Below are 21769 nucleotides of genomic sequence, written 5' to 3'. Positions count from 1 at the left end.
GCTAAGTAATATTTCGTGGTAAATAGTTGTGTGTGTGTGTATGTGCATATATATGTGTATATCACATCTTTATCTATTCATGTATTAATGATTAGGTTGCTTCCATATTTGGCTATTGTAGATAATGTTATAATAAAATAGGGTACATACAACTTTTTGAAATAGTACTTTCAATTTTGTTGGGTAAATACCCAGTAGTGGTATTACTGGATCACATGGTATTTCTATTTTTAATTTTTTGAGGAAAGTCCTTACTGTTTTCCACAGTGGCTGCCCCAATTTACATTCCCACCATCAGTACATGAGAGTTCCCTTTTCTCCAACATTCTTGCCAAAATTTACTTCTTATCTCCTTAATATTAGCCATTCTGACTGTTGTGAGATGATAGTTCATTGTTTTGATTGCATTTCCCTTATGATTAGTGATGTTGTCTGTCTTTTCATGTGTCTGTTGGCCACCTGTATGTCTGCTTTGGAAAAGTGTCTTACTTCTCTGCCTATTTTTTAATCAGTTTGTTTGTAGAGGTGTGTGCATATGTTTTAATTATCCTTTAAGAATATAAAAAGCATTCTTTGCTTGAAGATCATACAGAAACAAGCCAGTAGTTACATTTGGCTCATGGGACATACTTTGTTATTCCTATCTCATTGGTAAATAATGCCAACTAAAAAATAGACCTTTTCATCTGTATAATAGTCTGTTGTGAAATAACAGGTATGAAGCCCTGTGAAAGTTAGAAGTTTACTCTGGCTTCAGAGGAATGTTAAAATAATGATTATAATTCTAGCTTGCTTAGCTAAGAGCATGTTTGTTGACAAAGACCCTCGAACATCTTTATAGCCCTCTTTCTCTCCCTTCCTCTATGTGTACATACAATATTACTGGTGTTCCCACAACAAGTGTACTTGCTATACCTGGATCCCATGGAGAAAAAAAATACAGAGCTTATGCCAGGCAAAAGGCCACAGTTAAACAGCTAGCCTGGAGAGCACAAAGCTAAACAGAAGCAAGATGTATAGAATTTCCTCATTACATGCTTCTCTCTAGGGACTACTAGTCAGAACACCATCTTTAGCTTTATTTCACACAGCAGATTGAAAGGTCAGGCTGACTGGCCATTCACTCAGACGACTGATTCAGCTAGGAGGGAAAATAAATGACCCACTGAGAATGTTAGCAAAATGGGTCTGTTGTAGAAAGTTGCCAAACTGAGGCACATTTGAAGGGCATTATGGGGCTTGACCTATTCCTATGAGCATTGGTTATGAACGTAATCATGGCTGGGAGTTGACATGAGCTTTTGTAGGCCCAGCTGTTCCTTCCATCTAGACCTGGCCATGGTCTCTTGAGGGCCTGCTGATGAAACCAGGATGCATCTGGGGTCCAAACCTCACTATGGCTCTTGACTGTGATAGCTGCATCTGTTGCCCAACAAGGTAGAAGTGGCTGCTTGAAGGTCACCTAGGAAAAACAGGAGTTCCGTGCAGCAGAGTCCACTTTGATATGGCTCGCAGGTGACATGGACTAACTCTACTGCATACTCTCTGGCATAGTTCTGCCCTGCTCTTTGAGCAGCATGGGAATGAGTCAGATTTCAGAGGTGAGCAAGGCACTGGTACATTTGCATGCATCAGTAGAGGCTTGTGCCCATAGCAGGATGGGGATGTGGGACAGTCAACAAGAGAGTTTCTAGCTAGGGAAGGATTTGTAAAGACATTGGTTATCAATGAAATCAATGAGAAAAGGATGCTTTTGGCTGGCTGTGTTCTTGTCAAAAGAGCTATAATAGCTACAGGTAATGATAAAAGTGAGGGATTTTGTGCCCCTTGAAATAATGATGCTAGACAGCTAGGCAAGACCACAGATTGATAGTAAGCAAAGGAGAACTTGAAGCAGAAGCAAGAATATGGAGGCAGGTCAAGAGAGAAGAACTGGGCTGAACATGAATGTCTGCAACAGGATATTAGAGGATATGAGTGCTTCTACATGTGAGTGACTTTGTTGGTATCGTTTCATGAGCCTGCAATGCAGTAGACACCGACAGCTCTATTCCCTCCCTCATAACTGTGGGACCCAGACTACCAACTCCTCTGGGATTGGGCTTGCCCCTAGGGGAAAGCCCTATGGAAGGGGAGCTGTGCTCTGCACTGACACAAGTGTGGACTCAGACTAAGGGGAGAAATGAAATTTAATGAGAGATCTGGAGGAATAATGAAATGAGAGATCTGAAATGAAAAAAGGAAGAGCTGACAATCAAGTACAGATGAGATGGATCTAGCAGGTTTGAGGGACCAAGCCTGGAAAGATTCCAATAGGCAATGAAGAAAAAGAATGTATAGGTGTCTGAGGGCTGGGAAGGTGGCTATTAAGGAATGGAGCTTGTTTGAAGGTCATTTCTTCAGTTTCTTTCCTTGCATGGCTAAGGATCAGTGTTGAGTTACCTCCCATACCCCTTGGCTCTAGTCCACTTAGAGCCTTCCAAAGCTGTAATAAGACGGGTTCCCAGGATTTTTCCTCAGAACATTGCAGTGAGCAGGCATAAGCTTCTGCCACAGAGCCACTAAGGGACCAGTAACTTCTGTTAGCTATACTCTAGGTCTTTGTCTTTGAGTCCCTAAAGTCCAGGGGGAGACAGAGTTTCAGGGGGGTTAGGTGGAGTAGGGAGTAATGAAAGATGTAAAGTGTATATCCAAGAAGGATGTGAGTGCAAATGGAAGGCTACAAAAATGGACCATGATGGCTTATTCAAAGAAGCCCAGAGAGTAGAGAGTCATCCTCCTGTTTCAGGAAGTGGTGGTTCAAGGGACTATACTATGAGATAAGCCGCAGGGCATTATTGACTCTCATTTGCTTCTCTTGAGACTGTTCACCAGAAAACCCCTTGTGTAAATGCTTGGGGTAGTGGAGAACGTACTTGATGTCCTTCCAGGTGTCTCACCACTGTCCCTCTCTGTGATCCTGTATTCCCCTACTCCCAACCTCAACCTCTTTTGTTTGTTTGTTTTTTGTTTATTTATATTATTTTGGTCTCAGAACTTACTGTTAAGTAGACCTTAAGACTTAGGCCTTAAGACCTAAGAGACTTAGCCTCTTTTGTAGGCTAAGAATACGAGTCCCTCTGTCATCTACTTGATAGTGTTCATTGCACTTGTGTTATAATACCTTTCCCATTTCTTGCTCAAAGATGCTTTGGCATATTTGACAGGTCTGACAAAATTGACTGGTTGATTGTACCAAAGTTTTCATCTAAATCAGGAGTTTGCAACCTTCTATAAAGGGCTTGTTAGGAAATATTCATAGCCTGTGGATGTATGAACCCTGTTGCAACTAGTCAAGTCTGCCCTTAAAGTACAAAAGCCATCATAGGCAATATCCAAGTGAATGGGCAAAATATGCTCCAATACTACTTTATTTACCAAAACAGGTGGTCGAGAAAGGAAAAGACAAAAGGAATTTTAGATAAAGATTAGCGCTTAAAGAAAGCTCCATATCCTTACATATTTCTCTAATAGCTTGCATGCAGGGGCTGAAGTTTATGCAATATACATTTTTCCTTAAAATTCTTAAGGATGTGACCATCTTTATTGAGTTAAGGTGTTATAGTAGGAAGAATATTTTAGAGAATATTATATTTTCTTTGAAGAAGAAAATATTTACCTTTATGGATAGTTACTTTGATCAATTAGCATCCTTCTTCTGGTAAACCATGAGAAGAGAACTCATTAGAGGTATGTTTACGTGGGGCAAAATGTAGGAAAACATCTAGGATAGGGAGGCTGCCTTAGAACCACAAGATCTTGTATAGACAGCTGTAGAGGCCATAAGGATGAATAAAACATAACTATTCTCAAAAAGGTTGAAATTTAATTGAAGATGTGTGATACTATATTTCTGTATATCTAATTGTGCATGTATGAATTTATCCTTCTATCAACACATATCACAAATAATGAATAAAATAATAGCATGTGATAAGTAGTCACTAGTGGTATAGGCAGTAGGCCAGAAGAGATTTAAAAAAGAGATCTCAGGCAGCCTGGGTGGCTTGGTGGTTTAGTGCCGCCTTCAGCCCAGGGCCTGATCCTGGAGACCTAGGATGGAGTCCCATGTCAGGCTCCTTGCATGAGGTCTGCTTCTCCCTCTGCCTGTGTCTCTGCCTCTCTCTCTCTGCCTGTGTCTCTCATGAATGGGTGAATAAAATATTTAAAAGATAAAAATAAAGAGAGGTCTCTTCCGATTGGCCAGTGTGAATGGGAGGTCTTCAGGGACACGTGTACCATGAATTAAACATTGGCCAATTACTAAGAATTTAATTGAGGAAGGCATCTTCACTCCCCACCACAAAAACAAAAAAATACCTGGAGGCATAAAGTAGAGGAAATAAGGACTCCTCTCTTATCAAGTTGGAATTTTGTGCAAAGGAGACTGAAGTAACAGATTCAGTATTGGTTTGGATAGTTAGATTCCCTCTGCACTGTGGTTATGGCCTTGATTCCACTCTTTCACCTGTCATCTCAAAATGTATGACCAAGCTATACAGAGTAGATGTACTCATTTATTCATTTGGATCTTTTGTAAAAGTTCCTTGGCTTCTACTAAAAGTTAAGCACTGGATGGGATGGTTCCAGTATAGGTTTATCCACCCAGAGATAGATCCTGGAGCTCCAGGCCCCCTGATACACAGCAGGGTATTCATCTCCCATATATGAAGGTCAATATGTTCTATTCACTAGAAATCAGTGAAAATTACATTTATTACATGGGACTCTGAGAAACCAAATAACAGTGGACAATAATAATTCATTTCTTCAGTGAAAGGCTGGAGGAAGCAGAATCTCAGGAGGCCGTCAGTAATTAAAATGGCATTATTTCACTGCAAGATTCTAGATAACATATTCTAAGTCTCTCCTATTCTTTTCACATAACCACACATTATTGATGAACAGGCATCAAGAAGGCATTAGGTGATATTTTATTACATTATTTTAAGCCACTGAGGTTTTTATATATGAAGGGTATAGATTTATGCTGATGATTCAGCTATGAAGCAAGCACATCAATTTGTTCATGAATGTGAACTGGTGATTACCTCCATTAAAGTCAACAGGGCAGACTGATCACTTTAATTTGGGCAGAGGCATGCAAACAGCATTTGCTAGTGGTGTCTGTACCTAAGAACACAGGCAAAAGAGCTGTTCTGCATCCCCAAGGAGCCCTAGGAATGCAGATTTGTGTTCTTATAGGTTATAAGTATAGGCCAGAGTATGAAGAGTGGTGGGACAGGAAGAATTTGCTGCCTAGCATCATGTGGCAGGATTTTGTATAAATTTCAATGTTAACCTCTCAATGCTGATTTGATGATAACTGCAAAACAGGTAGCACAGAGAACATATACCTGCTCCCAATTTCAGATCCTAGAATTCGGGGCCCTCCTAGGTATGACTAGATTATGACAAGTTGAATGATGCTCTGCTTTATACAGAGTTGAGGGAACCTACGGGATTTAGTAAATTAAAAAAAAAAAAAGGAATTGACTATCTGTGATCCCAGTATGTGCTAGGTATAGTGAAGGTTTCTGTCCTGAAAGAATTTACAGTCTCACTGGATAATGTGGAGTGACTTTTTAAGCAATATTGATTTACACTAGTAGAGTGTAGTTGGTTTAGAGAATGAAGGTTGGAAAGGCATTTAGATGATGTGGCTATGGCCAAGAAGGCAAGGAGAAACAGTGTAAGACTCTGGGATTGGAAGCTAGTGACATTGGAGCATTAGCAATTCATTTGTTGCTAGGGGACTTTCGGGAAGCACTTTGGCCATATATAAGCAAGTGCTGTATGGTTTCCCTGACCCAGAAAGTCCCACTTCTGACAAGAGCAAAAACTGGATGCCTAAAGACCTATGCCACTTTGTTTTTGGTAGTAGCAAACATTGGAAACTCCTTTAAATGTATGACAGCTGGGAACTGACTTATCAAATAATGAAGCAAAAACACTTAGGGGTCTTATTCAACTATTAAAAAATAATTTACAAGTATCTAGAATATTTGGAAAATACTTGTGATATAATCGGTGACAAAGATGCAAGCTGAGATTGCAACTTTATAAAAATGATACATAATTGAAGGATAAATTTTATGAATGACCTCGTAGAGAGTAGATCTCCCTTTATTCTCTATTACTGCCTCTATTTTAGTAATTTTTTTTAATTTTTATTTATTTACTCATGAGAGACAGAGAGAGAGAGACGCAGAGGGAGAAGCAGGCTCCATGCAGGGAGCCTGACGTGGGACTTGATCCCAGGTCTCCAGGATCAGGCCCTGGGCTGAAGGCAGTGTTAAACTGCTGAACCACCCGGGCTGCCCTATTTTACTACTTTCATAATAATATTCACAATATGAAGTTTTAAAAATGCATTTACATGTTTAATTCTACCAAAATATAAGCTTCTCTAGGAAATATGAATACTATTTGTTTTTCCTCTATATCTTCAATGTATAGTACATATTAGGCACTCAAAATTTGAATGGTTGACTACGTCTGTGACTGGATATTATTAAAATATTTCTTTTTATAGTGACCTTTCAATAAAATGTGCAATATGAGAATAGCATTTATTAACTCCTTACTGGGCGCTAGGTTAAGTGCACTAGTCATGTTTCATTTCAACCTTATCACTGCTTTGTTATTTTTTAGTTCTCCTTTATACTTAAGGAAATTGAAGCTTTACAGAGGCAAAGTACGCTGCTCAGCTAGAGAGAATAAGAGTCAACATGTAAACCCCAGGCTGCTGAATTCCATAGCCCAACATCCTGACCATTTTATGATTTGGAAAAATTAAAATATATAGAGTAATCCAGAGTTTTAGATGCTTCAGAGAGGTCATTTAAAACAAGAGCATGAAAGTGTTTCTTACTTCCTGCTGTCCCCTCAGTGTCTTCTTACTGCCCCTGGCTGCCAACCTCTACTAAGCCATCCTTCCCTAATCAAATGGTCCTTGTTGGTTGAGTCCTGTAGCCTTCAGAATTTCAGTTACTAGCAGTGGGGTTGATAAACTTCCTCTCAGTCTGAGGCAGCTGAATTTTTAAAGGATTCCATAATATTTCCGCATAAGAGACATGGCTACAAACATGTTTTGGGACATCCAGACCTTTCAGGCTCTTCTCAAATCAAGTTGTAAAGGTGGCCATGAAGTCTACTCAGACATTTATCTCTGTGGAAATCCATCATCCTCTTAAGGTCAAATCCCTCTGTCTTAACCACTCACTCCTATTTTGCCTCTCAGAGATTTCAGGGAAGTGTATCATTTTGTCTCTTGCTGAATTAAAAAATTCCATCTGTAATATAGGTGGCATATTCTGGAGAAGCCTACAAATTCTATACAAGATAGACATGTATGTATTAACGCCATATATATGCTGATCTTATCAGTTCAAAAAACTGAGTAAATTTGCAGGCAGAGACCATAGCACCCTTCATTGTCCTGATTGTTATAGAAAACAATAGTTGGTGTGGAATTTGTCCCATCATCTCTTCTCTTTATGGTTTTATATAGCTAGGTAACTGTGGTGACTAGACATATCATAAATTCCTTTTTATTTTATTTATTTTTAAAGACTATATTTATTCATCACACACACACACACAGGGAGAGGCATAAGCAGAGGGAGAAGCAGGCTCCCTGTAAGGAGCCCCATGTGGGACTTGATCCCAGGATCACAACCGGAGCCAAAGGCAGATGCTCAACCACTGAGCCACCCAGGCATCCCCAAAAATTCCCTTTTAATAGTAAATAAATTCATTTTATTCTCAAACTTGTGATGATGATGATGCAATATTAACATAAGAATCAAGTGCTTTATAACCTCTGAATTGTTATCCTGCTTTTTTTCAATAGTGTGCTCTTCTTAAAAAACCACTATGATACCTGAAGCTGTAAAAATTAATGAAATGGTAGAGTTTTGGGGGTTGAATGCACTGAATACATGCTGGTGTTTGGAACTGAACAGAATTACGAATATTAAAAAATGTAATTTGATTTCTAGAAAAGAAAATGTTCTCCCTTTTTCTGATGTACCTCATATCACTTTGGAGTTAAATGCCTAAATACTTTATTAGCAGAGATTTTTAATGTTTAATTAAAGCTCAGCCTTCCAGGCATTTTGGCTTTTCTTGTAAGTGTTCAAATAGGCTTATGGCATTTTTGAGATGGAACTACTTTTGTAGTGATGTTCATACAAAACCAAATTTCACAGTTAGGATAGGCCATTCATCTGGAGCTTTGAACTGTGTAGGTTTTGTTTTGTTTTGTTGTTTGGTGATTAAAAACATCTTGCATTTTAAATGATCACTGTATATTTTTGTGAGAGCTTTATGCATTTGTGATTTTTGTCAGTTTTAACTCTGCCATCATTGTCTCTGGAATATTTACTTTTGCTCAACTGTGGTGATTATTGAAGGGTCAGGGAATGGATGCCAATAGTACAAATTCAGTTCAAGGAGCTAGTTACTTTCTTAACAGAATCTGCATCAGTTCTCCTTGACGGCTTATTGTCTTTCTAATCTTGCTGGTCATATTCTCCTTTGTTTCACATCTTTCAATGTGCCTCCAGAACAGGAAACATCATAATCTTTGAGCATCCTAACAATTGTGCTAATCAGGCAATCAGAAAATAAGTGTTATAAGATGGATAGCCTACCTCTCCATGATGTGTTGACTGATTCCCATCCAGGAGTATTAATTGTTCCTTTCTCTGGACTCCTAAAGCTCTTATAGTCTGGAGCATACAATTGAGTGATGGCTTCTAAGGCTCCTCCTTTTCCTCAAGATAACTATTTTTTGAGATATTAAGTGAGAGATCAAAGACTTGGCTCACTCTTTTTAGCTTTTGCTTCCCCAAATCGTTGTTTTCAAAAGGTATAGAGGATTTCCTTTCCTAAAAGATTGTTGGGAATTTAGTATGGTTAGCTAAACTAAGGAGCAATGCCACTTTTTCTTGTGACTAGTCTCTCTCAGAAATCCCAAATCAATCTAATTAGCCTAACATCTAACGATTAATGATATGCTTTATTGTTTCCTAAGCTTCTAAGATGGCAGATGACTCTTGTTCCTTAGCTAAGTTGTAAACAAACCAAGAACAGAGAAAGCAGAGGCATGGCCCTATGAATGTCACCTGCTTGCTTGGTTGACTCAAACAAGTTTCAGAGTTTTATTAAACATAATCACAGGGATGCCTGGGTGGCTCAGGGGTTGAGCGTCTGCCTTTGGCTCAGAGCGTGATCCTGGGATCCAGGATCCGGGCTCCCGTCCCACATTGGGATCCTTGCAGGGAGCCCGTTTCTCCCTCTGCCTGTGTCTCTGCCTCTCTTTTTGTGTGTCTCTCATGAATAAATAAATTAAATCTTTAAAAAATGTAATCATATTGCTCAACATCTTTTGGGTTGCAGCCTAGTAACACTAGTCAATTAATGATCTATTTTCCTTTTTTTTTTTTATTTCTCTCACATTAATCCTTTTCAAATATCTCATGTTTCTAGTCCACCAATTTCTACCTGTCTTCCACCTCCTGTTTAGGAAGATCATCATGCTAAATTGGTTAAAAAAGCAAGGTGTTTCATCAGTCTTATATACTACTTAATGCTCCTATACGACTGATGAATCACTGACCTCTACCTCTGAAATCAATAATGCATTATATGTTAATTAATAGAATTTAATTTTTAAAATGTGGAAAAAAATGTAGAAACCTAAAAACCTCTCATAGATATCTCAAAGGGATTCCTGAATTCTAGTAACAGCTCTTGAATAATACATTACTTTGCCATTTATCCTAACTGAAAAAATACCTCTTGGGACAACCCAATACTTCTTAAATGGAAATACTGAGAAAAAGGAAGACCTGGGAATCTATTTTCCTTGAGCAGTCCAGTATCTGAGGATTCCCATTCCTGTGGCACTAACTTTCACTATGTATTCAATCTTACACTTCCTACTCTGAGATATACTCCCCTATTCTTAAGATCCTCATCATAGAACCCTTCCCTCTCTACTGCATTAAAATATTCATTCTTGATATACAGCTACTAGATTGCTTTTTCATGTACCCTTCTATTTATCTTACCCTTCATGGATTTGGAAATGGAGTTGGTTATAAATTAAGAATCAGAAGAATAGTCATCTTCCGTATTTGGAGAATCCAGCTGTCTCTAATGATTCATTTAAAATAAACAAAATAGTATTTCTGTGAAATAAAAGAAAACCAAGGTATATGGGGCAGGGGGAATATTGTAATCTGACAAAATAGGACATTTTATTTTTTCTGAGTCTCTAGTATTATAGCATCAGAGTTAAAGAAGAGGTAAGCTGGGATCCCTGGGTGGCGCAGCGGTTTGGCGCCTGCCTTTGGCCCAGGGCGCGATCCTGGAGACCCGGGATCGAATCCCATATCGGGCTCCCGGTGCATGGAGCCTGCTTCTCCCTCTGCCGGTGTCTCTGCCCGCCCCCCACCCCCGCCCGTGTGTGTGTGTGTGTGTGTGTGTGTCTAATGAATAAATAAAATCTTAAAAAAAAAGATTTAAATCATCAAGTACTTTCTATGAGCAATAGACTTGGACTGGAGCTGGAATGTTAGCTAGCGTTTCAAGCTACAGTAATGATTGGGAACTACCTTGAAGACTAAAACTTAGCATTTGGTACCACAGTCATAGAAATCATAATATATTGAAACCATATTGAGAGTCACCATGATATAGTGGGTCCAGTGAGAAGCAGAAAGGCAAGCTTAAGAAAGCTAGGAATTTGGATGGAGTCCATGGCCAGTTTAAGACCTGTAAACTTGCCTGTTTTGGAGATATTGAAATCTTGAGCATCATGTTGGAAATATTTTCAGAGTGTTCCAGGATACAATACAAAGTAAATAAAATTCTGATTTTAAGTTGACTTAAACAGCAGGAGTACATTGCTGAGTGGAGGCCGATAGACTTTAGGATTTATGGGTCAGTAAATTAAAGAGAATAATTAAAGGACTATCAGGAGTTGCCAGCTCTTAATTTTTTTTCTAGGTGTTATTAGCACTGTTTCCCCCCCACCCCCTAATTAGATTTTACTGGACAATGAGGTTCCAATATTAGATCTAAGCCATAATAGAATTTACTTAAAGAATGAAGATCCATTTCAAAAGATACACAAAACTTCATTATCACCACATAGAAGTTACTGATTGGCATCTCCTTCTCTCAGGATCCCCTTTTCTCAGCTCTCACTCTCCCTTGTCATTATATAGAGCCACATGCCAAAGCCTTCAGCTTATGTCCACTGCTGTGCAAAAGTGTGATCTCAAGTCTTAACACCAAGCATGGATGACAGAGAGCAAACAAGACCATCTGAAATCCTCATTTCATAGAAAGGAAGGCTGTTCAACAGCAGAAATAGGAAGAACTTAATTGAAGATTAAAATAATTATAAATACATATGTATTTCTGGAAAATTCATACCATCCTGACTTTTTTCAGGCCACCATGAACAGAGGCACTACATTCTGGACTCAAACAATGGACCAAAATATAGGAATCATTGTTTAGTACCATAATGCTGATAAATAGCTGCTGGAAGGTAATATAAACTTCATCTAGCCAAATTAAAGGGGTAGCTCAGCTAGATCTTTGAGAATATCTTTATGATGTATTCCAAATAATATATGTAATAAAAAGCTATTAAAGGCTATTCTTTAACTCAATACAACATATTGAGTGCCAGTTCTATATCACATACTTAATGTGGCTTTTGGAGTATAAAATGCACTAGAATACAAATATAAAAAAGACTAATGAAAAATGTGGAGTGGAGACAATAGAATAAAAAATGAAGAACACATGTTATTCTTGCTCTGCCTCCAAGAAATCTCATGCCTCTGGACATTTAGTATCCTATAAATGGGTATAGTAAGGCATATTTCTATTTCAAACAGTTTTCACCATTTTAGTTTTCAAAGTATCTGAAGAATCAGGGGTAAACGAAAATATAAGAAACTGATAATGTTTGGAATTCCATCTGTGGTATCTCAGAGTACATATTCTCACTGCAATAGACTTCAAGTGTTCTTCCTTAAAACCTTCAAAATGGGATTCTTAACACTAACGATTTATTGAAGTGATCTTTGAAAGTATTCCTAGTATCACCATTTATCCATCTCCTTTTGCTGATAAGAAAACAGTCCTTTAGATGTGAAGTGACTATATAACTACTTAGTGGTTAAGCCTCCTGACCTCCAGTTCTTGTCTCCTCACTGTCAGGCTAAGCTTTCTTTTGCATTTGGAACTACACACATGTGTAGTGCATTTTAATCTCCCAGAGCATTGAGGCATGGTAGGGAGGCAGCCTGGTGTTGGAGAGCAGAGGTGGGAGGATACAAAAGGGCAGATGGCCACAAGACTCAGAGGAGGATTCTTGCTCTGCTAATCACTTGTTCTACTTGCCCTACGCTCCTAGCCCTGGTGGCCCTTGTCTTCTCCATTACCCTTTCTAATCCTCATTCTCTTGTCCTCTTGGCACCAGTCTGATGGGACTGATCAGTGTTTTGATGCTGGCTCTGTGTGCTGTTGACCTTGGCCAGTCAATCTGACCTTGTATTACCAGCTCTGCCTCCTTGAAGAGGATGAATGACAAATTGAAATGCTCAACCAGGGAGCTTAAATTCAGTACAGCTGTTTTGGCTGGTATAATATTTTTAAAAATTAAAATTGAGTTTCTTTATACTAGACCCACATATTCCAATTTGTTGTATACTCTATCATTGCCTACTACATTAAATCTGCTTTTTCTATGTGATTCTCAGACCTTTCTGGCCCCTGAAAGCACTTGAGTGGGCAACCGGAGACTAGTATTTTCCTGACAGACTCCAACAGGCAGATATGGGTTCCTTTGGGTAGAACTCTCTTTTTCAGCTTCCTGTGAGTCTCTTTTAAATCCAAAGCGCACTGTAGTATCTTTTATTGGTCAGAGTTTAGCACCATGTGACCAAAATCATAGTGTTCTATACTCCATGGTGAGTGTCAGAGGGCTCAAGTGAGAGTGTAGGTCATGAGAGCACTCCACAGGGGAAAATGGATCAAAACAACCCAGTTAAAATACATTATTGTGAGTGCTTGAAGCAATAATTTACTAATAACACCCTGCTTTTCTGACATAAGTGTCTAATATCACATATGAACTAGTAATACTTGGTAAATCATTAAAAGCTGCACATATTTGTGGTTCTCCTGGAGGTAGGACTCCAGAGAAGGTGCAAGATCATGCAACAGTATACTTCCCCTTTGCCCCCACATGATTTTCACTCCAATCCTCTTCCATCCAGGTTGCCAACTTGGCCTGTTCCATTTCCAACAATGAGGAGGGGGTGAAATTAGTCCGGATGGCAGCCACCCAGATTGACAGCCTGTGTCCCCAGGTAAGCCTCATTCACTTTGTTTCAAAAGCCCATTGGTGTCCTAATATTCGAGGTCTTCTCCCTTGAGGCCCTCATATCTTTCCTTGCCTTGCCTTGCCATCATTCCTGGGCTATTTCAAGGTCTTTCTCATAAAGAATTTCTAACTGCTCCAGCCTTCAAAATTACTGTAGTAATTATTGTGTTTTCCACTCATATTGACTTTGTTCTGTTTATTTGGGGGCTATATTTAAATGCTCCATATCTCTTTACCTTGTCTCATCTAAATTCTAACCTTGCACATGTAGGCCAGGAGTTAGCTTTCTACCACACCTGTGCTAAGGAAATACAACTTGTACCAGTACAGTTCTTGAAACCTGAGGCCAATTACTATATCTTTAAACAAAACAAAGCAAACAAAAACTAATGGTAGTCGATAATGTACTTCAATCTTTTATGGTTTTGATTATCTTCTAAACACTGAGAACCCACTTATCTGTAGCAACCACCAGGTCCAGGGTTTCAATGTGGTCTTTGACCTTCTGGTTTTTTTTCTTGAATAGTGTAGTCAGTATGTTTCTGGATTGTTTCTAACAAATAGGTCATCAATGCTGCTCTCACACTGGCTGCCCGACCACAGAGCAAAGTTGCTCAGGACAACATGGATGTCTTCAAAGACCAGTGGGAGAAGCAGGTCCGAGTGCTGACAGAGGCTGTGGATGACATCACCTCAGTGGATGACTTCCTTTCTGTCTCAGGTAATCACAAATAGGACCCTTCCAAGGCAGCTGGAGGAGAACAGATTAGGAATATTTTGTAAAGGTCATGGGTCTCTTTTTCAAATGCTCTTTTTGGCCCTTTGAGCTTTCACTTCTCTCTGGAAATGTGATAGTAACACTCTCTTAGAAATTCTTCTTTTAAGTGCACATTATTTCAAAACACTGAGTCAAAGCATTTGAGGGGAAAACACAACTTTCTGATAAAGAGATCAGCAATCTGAAAAGAATATTTAAGGTGACATAGATTCTTTTTTTTTTTTTTTAGATTCTTTTTTAGTTCCTAGAGTTTTGTTTTTTTTTTTTTTTTTTGTTCCTAGAGTTTTTAAAGCAGGTGGGCCCTTGTATCCATCTGAATTACCCATCTTGAAAAAGGGGGTGGTACGTGAGATTGGTTAATCCTCATGGTTTATATTTAAGAATCAAAAAAACAATCAGCTAGCCCAGTTTGGCTATGTTTAAAGGGGTCTTTTTTCCCAATAAGTGAAGTCACCCAGGTTTGTGATAAGGCAGGTAGAAATACTAGTTATCAAATATACACCTTAGGAGATACTTTGGAGCTATAGAGGTGTTGAACACTTATCTATGAGAATGTGTAAGAAAGTGAGAGAAAATAAATAGAACCAGTTGCTGCTTGAAATTGTGACTTTTTTTTCTTTGTAAATGAAGCCAGACTGAAGGATGTTAGTATATTTGAATAACCATGTAGTCAATTTGACCTTTAATGGTACTCATCAATGCTGTTTCAAAACTGGGCTACCTGCCAGCAAATGGGCCTTTGTCCAAACACATTTGGCACAGTTCATCTAGAAGAGTCTCTGTGGGAGGAATGGGAGAGGAGGTTGCTGGAAACATCAGCCTCCTTTGTGAGGCATTAAAATAATCAGGTGACCCTTGAAAATTCAAATGGACCAGATGTGGACTCTACCCACAGGTGGGCCTAGCCTTGACTAGGGTCTGCCTGTCTTTGGCTACCTGAGGCCTGACAGGAAAGGGGTTGCAGCACTCCTAGTGGGATTCAGGCAGAAGGGGCTTCGGATTGTAGTAATTTAGAAGGAATTTCTGGGGGAGGTTTATCATATTTGGAAATTTTGTCTAGGTGCAGTTTTTGCTTTTCAAAAAACAAAAACAAAAACAAATTCCTAATGGAGACTTCTGTTTGAAGCTTGTCTGAGAGCGGCAGAGTCAAATCTGTAGGTCTGATGGATAATCAAAACCCAAGTTTGAAACCATGGAGAGCAAGAGAAGGCAGATGGAAAAAAATGAGGAACATGTGTTCGGTGTCTGTAATTTACCCAGCTCTCTGCTGTTTGCTTTAATTCTCCCCAAAATTCTGTAAGATAGGTATTAGTTTTCCAAGGCTTCCTTTGAGAAAACTAAGACATTGAAAGGATAGGTAATTGGGCAGAGATGGTATGAAAATCTAGATTATCTTCCTTTCAGAAGCTAGGAATTTTTCAGTAAGTCAAGATAGCAGGAAATTTCCTTTGACAAGTCCAGCTTTCACTGTGGTTCTCTTCTCCCCATCTCTGGTATCCTCATTCCACTATCTCATTTATTTCAGAAACATTTCTGGTTTTTCATTTCCAAGCTATAGTTTGGTGACTTTTCAAGCACTTAAATATCCCTACATCTGTGGGCTAGCTGATGAAGAACTCAATATGTTGCCATTTCTGAGATTTGCTTTGGTGATACCTGAGTCCTAACAATATAAAAGATATGAGAAAATACATATCATGTGAGGTACTTAGAAATTGTTTAGATAGGCATGTTGGAGATTTGGGTGGTGTGGAATAAATGGGTGGCCACCCCTGTCTAGTATCTAGTCAGTCTTTGCAAGGATGAATGTAGTGGCCCCAAGACAGGGCAGGGGCTCTCCCTAACCAGCCTCAGATCTCACAGCAATCCTGATAGCGCCTGGAAATTTTATTCTGCATCCCATTTTGCGTGCAAATGAGTAGAAAATATTCATGGACTACCTATCCCAATGAAGAATCATTTCAGAACTTTAAAAACTTCCCAACTTTTCCTTTTCTTTAAATACATGTACAAAAATTTCTGAAGGTAGGGAAAAGCAAAGTGAGGAGGTCTTATCTCCGACTGTTTCAATACGCAAAGCTTTTCCTAATTTTCTTCCACCAGCCCTGCCTCTTTGCCACCTTTCTCCCTGCCATTGCTTTGTGCATCTCATTATTACCAGCAACAAGAAAAGGCTTTGGCTTCCGCTGATAACACTGTGCAGTCCAACCCCAGTGGTACAAATGCCGTGGCATGCCATGACGGGAAAATGAACAGGTGCTGTCAGGGTGCCAGGCTTGGCAGGGCCTGCTGGAGCATGCTTTTGGAGTTGACAATTGGAGGTGGCAGGTACCTTTCCACAGCCGGGCTTGACAAATAATGACACAGCCTACTCTCTCCTGCTGGTAGGCTATGGACACGGCCCAGTTGTTGGGGAAACTACTTCTTATCTCCTCTCCGAGCTGAAGCCAAAACATTTGCATCAGTAAATTGCAAGTTTGGCCCAGGAGATGTTTTGGAATGGCATTAATGACATTTTATGTATGCGTTTCTTCTTAAGGGAATATCTATTCTGGCAGAAAGCTGTATTTTAAAAACAAGCAAAGATCTTTGTTTTTAAAAGACTACAGTTTTGTTTTGTTCATGCTACCTGAACCTGTGTGCCTGAGTGCTTAATTTGTCCATATGAAAAGCAACAAGTTTGAAGAGTAATGATCTAAGCTAATAACATTACAGGAGCAAAACCAATTTTCAGATGTGGCCCGGGCTCATAAAAACGTGGAATGGCTGTGTTAGAACACTTAAGTTTTTCCCACTGGGTAAAAACTACAATTTTTAATAGTGTTTTAAAATGAGTGTCTTAGCATTAACCATGTGACAGTTTAATTCTTGGGTTTGGCTCAAAAAAATAGCAGGCCTCTAAGATCTGAGGAAGAGATTAACTCAATCCCATAATATCCAAGATTTTTGTTTTGTTTGTCTTTTCTTATTTTTCTTTTGACTTCAGGGTCTTGAGTTTGTGTGAATTTTTAAAGCGAACAGTGAACTTTGATTTTTGAATTTAGAATCTATACCTTTGAGGTTTATGATATTCAGGTAGTTTGGTCATCAGTGATTTTTATAACAAAATTATGTCTTTTCTGAAATAGTAAGGTTCCAAAAAAGTTCAAGCAAGTTTATGATATGTTTAAAAATCGTACTTCATATCTGAGTGTAATATCCAAAGAACCTGAGTGGTTTTTCTCAGCAATGGAGCCCTCTCTAGAAACCCTCTGCTTTTTATTATTACTTTTGCTGCTGTATTCTTTTCTAGTTGGGACAGCATTCCTGTCTTCTTGAGTTCTTCCTTTTGAAAATTCCTAAGGATAAAAATACATAATGGTCTCTTTTCTTTTTTTTTTCTTTTTTTTAATGCATTAATTTTTATTGGTGTTCAATTTACCAACATACAGAATAACACCCAGTGCTCATCCCGTCAAGTGTCCCCCTCAGTGCCCGTCACCCATTCACCCCCACCCCCCCGCCCTCCTCCCCCTCCACCACCCCTAGTTCGTTTCCCAGAGTTAGGAGTCTTTATGTTCTGTCTCCCTTTCTGATATTTCCCACACATTTCTTCTCCCTTCCCTTATATTCCCTTTCACTATTATTCATATTCATAATGGTCTCTTTTCAATGGACATGTTTATGCAGTGTTTTTTCTTTGATTACCTGCTGTGTATAAGGCACTGTCAGGAATGCAAATATGAATCAAATGTGAGAGTCTGCCTTCAAATAATTCACTGTATCTTTTGATAGATCCTAGACCATTGTGCTTCCAAATTTGTGGTTCAAAGACATGAGGATGGAGGGAGAAGGAAAAGAGGGGAGAAGTTATTACAAGGGGTTTGGGAATCCATATATATACTATGTAGGATCTTTTGATCAAATAACGTGTCTATGTGAACAGGTCCTATTCTTAAATACATTGTTCAAACTGAGCTTAATAAAATACAAATCTATTTTAAAAAATTCTAAATCCTAACTTTTACATATACACCATCTACCATATAACTACTATTAGGAGGAAATTGTGTTTCATTTTTCCATAAAAGGGATATCCCTAATTGGAAAAAGCTGGGAAATGCTGAGTAAACTATCTTAGCATTTCAAAAAAACAAAAACAAAACCAAAAACTGATTAAGAAAAATTAGTCAATAAATAGTCAATAAATATACTTTATTCATTTGGCATGATTAACTAACCACTGAACAAATTAGTTGTTTTGTCTAATTAAAGCAATGCTTTTGATATCCTATATTCCCAGCTTCTGCTAGCCTCCTTCAAATATGTATCATTTCTATCTATTAAAGCCTATTCTTACATCTTAATTAAATTAGTTGCACATTTCCAGTTTGGGAAATAGGTTTTAAAGAAAAAAAAAAGAACCTTATCATTTCATTTCAAGATACTAGGTCATAGTGGGCTTCTTAGAATTAATATTTTTTTATCAACACCAGAGAGATTATTAGGATCTAATATAATTAACACACTCCATCTCTGTTCTGCATTCAGAGCAGAGATGAAATCCAAATTTCAATCTATCAGCTATGCTGTGGAAAAGCAGTGGCTGTTGTTGTTCTTCTACTGTGTTATTCAAAGAAAATAGCAGATGGATGCATGTTTTTGTCATGGAGGCCCACCTAGTTGCTTACTTTTGGGGACAAGGGCACATTTGAATAGTCTGGAGAGATCCAGCAGGGTAGTAAGTTGGGCAGTAAGAGAGGCCTTTCAAAATCAAACTTTTGAATTTGAAATCCTATGCCAAGTTTTATTTGAGGAAACCTTTTTCTCAGGTGTCCTGTTAAGTGAGTTTGGATGATACAATCCAGGATCTCAGAAAGGCGTGGTTTTCAGAAGTTCCTTAACCAAACTGAAAACTTCTTAAAGCCTGTATTTTCATAACTGTTTCTGTTTTACTCAGGAAAATGTCAGCATTCAGAAAGTACTACTTTTTGTGAGTTTAAAAAATCTGGATATTAAAATCAAAATATCTCAGACTTTCTGTTTTAATTTCTATTTGAAATTAAAGAACTAGAGAATGTATAAATTTCTGATGGTTTGAATGAAGAAATCATATTGTATAAGGTCAAAACAGAGGTTCCATTATGAAAAGTAAGTTATACTTTGCAAGTTTCTTCCTGGGTTCCCGAAAGAACAGATATTCCTTCTGAGGGACTAGCCTAGTAATGAAAGTAGGAGAGATCCATGGTGGAGACTGGTGTGGGCTCAGTACCTTCCCCTCTTTCTGTTTTTAGAAATTTTTAATTCAGAGCTAGCCTGAGAAAATTCCCAAGGAGGTAATAATTTATTTTAATCCTTTATTAACTATTTATTGAACTTGACAGTTATAATTTTTAAAAAGTTATCAGATTACTTAAGACTGTTTCTCACTTGTTCTCCTTTTTAATAGTGAGTAAATGTGTGTGTGTGCACTCACACATGTACCTCTTTGGCTTAAGTAGTTTTCTTTCTACAGAACACAAAACTTTTCAACATTTCCTTAAAATTATGTTTTCTAAAGAATATTCAAGGGACATAATTACAGATCTCACTTTGGACATAAATAAAAATTGCATATGTGCAAAACCATAAGGGACGGGGTTGCAAATTTTCTCTATGCTACTAGAGAGTGAAAGTCCAGACTGCCTGCCTGGATTCTACTTTGAGCAATGAGAGAGAGAGAGATCCCTGACCTTGACTCTAATCTGAGGGAACTAGCCACAAGACTGGATTTTATTTTAACTGTGGAGAACACTGCCATCTTCTTCTTCTGGTCAATTTGCCTATTTTATATACCATGTGCATGACATGACCTTAAAAGACTGATGAGGGGATCCCTGGGTGGTGCAGCGATTTGGCGCCTGCCTTTGGCCCAGGGCGCGATCCTGGAGACCCGGGATCGAATCCCACGTCGGGCTCCTGGTGCATGGAGCCTGCTTCTCCCTCTGCCTATGTCTCTGCCTCTCTCTCTCTGCGTGACTATCATAAATAAATAATAAAAAAAAAGACTGATGAGGTGGTATTGGTCATTTTATAATTTCCCTTAAATGTCTCCTTAATAATAAATGTCATGATCAAACAAGCATGCACCTGAGCTTGATTCTGGTCATGTTTGGAAATGTTTCTTTCTGATCAAGTTGGCTTCATGTTAACTGCCACACCTCTCTCTCTCTCTCTCTCTCTCTTTTGTTGTCCTTAAGATTTATTCACTTATTTGACAGAAAGAGTGCAAGTGCAGAAGTGGTGGGGAGGCAGGGGGAGGAGTAGAGGGAGAGGACCCTGATGCCATGGGGCTCCATCCCAGGACCCGACCCCATGACCAGAGCTGAAACCAAGAGTCTGGTGCTTAACTGAGCCACCCAGCCACAACTGCTGCAACCACTCTTAAAATGTAATACACCTCAAACATTGAAAACAATGTTCAAAGTATGGTCCCTAAACCCACAGCATTAGCATCACCTGGAACTAGGTAGAAATGCATTTTCTTGGGCCCCACTCCAGACCTACTGAATCAAAAATGCTAGGAGGAGTGGCTCCTTGGCATTCTGTATGATGCTGTGAGCCCTCTAGCTGGTGCTCAAATTTGAGAACTGCTACTGTAATTTTAAACTATATTATTTAAATATTAGTGTTATAAGGTATGTATTGAGATGTGCAAGGTGATGTCTCATGAAGTTGATGAATCTCTTATATTTCTTAAGTGTGCGAGTGGTATAAAATCATATAAATGCGTGTGTTTCCTCTACAGAAAATCACATCTTGGAGGATGTGAACAAGTGCGTGATAGCCCTCCAAGAAGGGGATGTGGACACCCTGGACCGGACTGCAGGGGCCATCAGGGGCCGGGCAGCTCGAGTGATACACATCATCAATGCTGAGATGGAGAACTATGAAGCTGGTGTTTATACAGAGAAGGTTCTGGAAGCTACAAAATTGCTTTCTGAGACAGGTAAACATGGATAGTAGATTCAACCAGAATGTCCATGCCATGATTAATTTCCATATTTGAATAAATTTTTCTCATTATATTTTATAGGCCTCTGTGCTTCTAAATTATAACTGACCATTACAGGGATCCTCTTGGTTTCTTAAGTTTGAATTTGAATAACTTTACCAGGATAACAACTTTATTGCTTTGCATGTATATATCACTTTATAATTTTCACCTATAATCTCACTTGATTCTTGCAAGGGCCTTGTGAAGTAGGCAGATTTTTACTATCTCCAACTATGGGTGTGAAAGTGGAAGTTTAAGTGACTCAAGAGATTGGAGGTAAGGTCACAAGTCTAGAAAACAGTGGAGATGTGATGGAGACTTGGAATGTTGAACTTGAAGCTATTTCTCCATCTATTTCTTGAGAAGCTAGGACCTTGAGGAAAGAAAAAGCATAAAGTTTCCAGGTAGTCTCAGGATATGAAATGCTCGAGGAAAGGGGGTGGTGGCTACTGTAAAAGGGTCAGAGTTTGAATATGTGCCTTGTCCCTCTAGGAAAGTCTTCCATACCCTCTTCTAAGGC

General features: G+C 38.8%; 1 protein-coding gene across 1 annotated transcript in view; it reads left to right on the top strand.

Annotated features, from left to right (window-relative positions):
- The window catches only part of CTNNA2 (catenin alpha 2), a 1089255-nt gene that overhangs the window by 960683 nt on the left and 106803 nt on the right, over window positions 1-21769 (top strand). The window contains exons 10-12 of the mRNA XM_055312731.1: window positions 13350-13442; window positions 14021-14177; window positions 21001-21201. Coding sequence (XP_055168706.1) covers window positions 13350-13442; window positions 14021-14177; window positions 21001-21201 — 451 coding nt within the window. The remainder of the gene's footprint in view (window positions 1-13349; window positions 13443-14020; window positions 14178-21000; window positions 21202-21769) is intronic.

The sequence above is a fragment of the Nyctereutes procyonoides genome, unplaced genomic scaffold (genome assembly GCF_905146905.1).
Source record: "Nyctereutes procyonoides isolate TBG_1078 unplaced genomic scaffold, NYPRO_anot_genome, whole genome shotgun sequence".
Lineage (NCBI taxonomy): Eukaryota > Metazoa > Chordata > Mammalia > Carnivora > Canidae > Nyctereutes > Nyctereutes procyonoides.
This window is presented reverse-complemented; position numbering and strand designations above follow the sequence as displayed.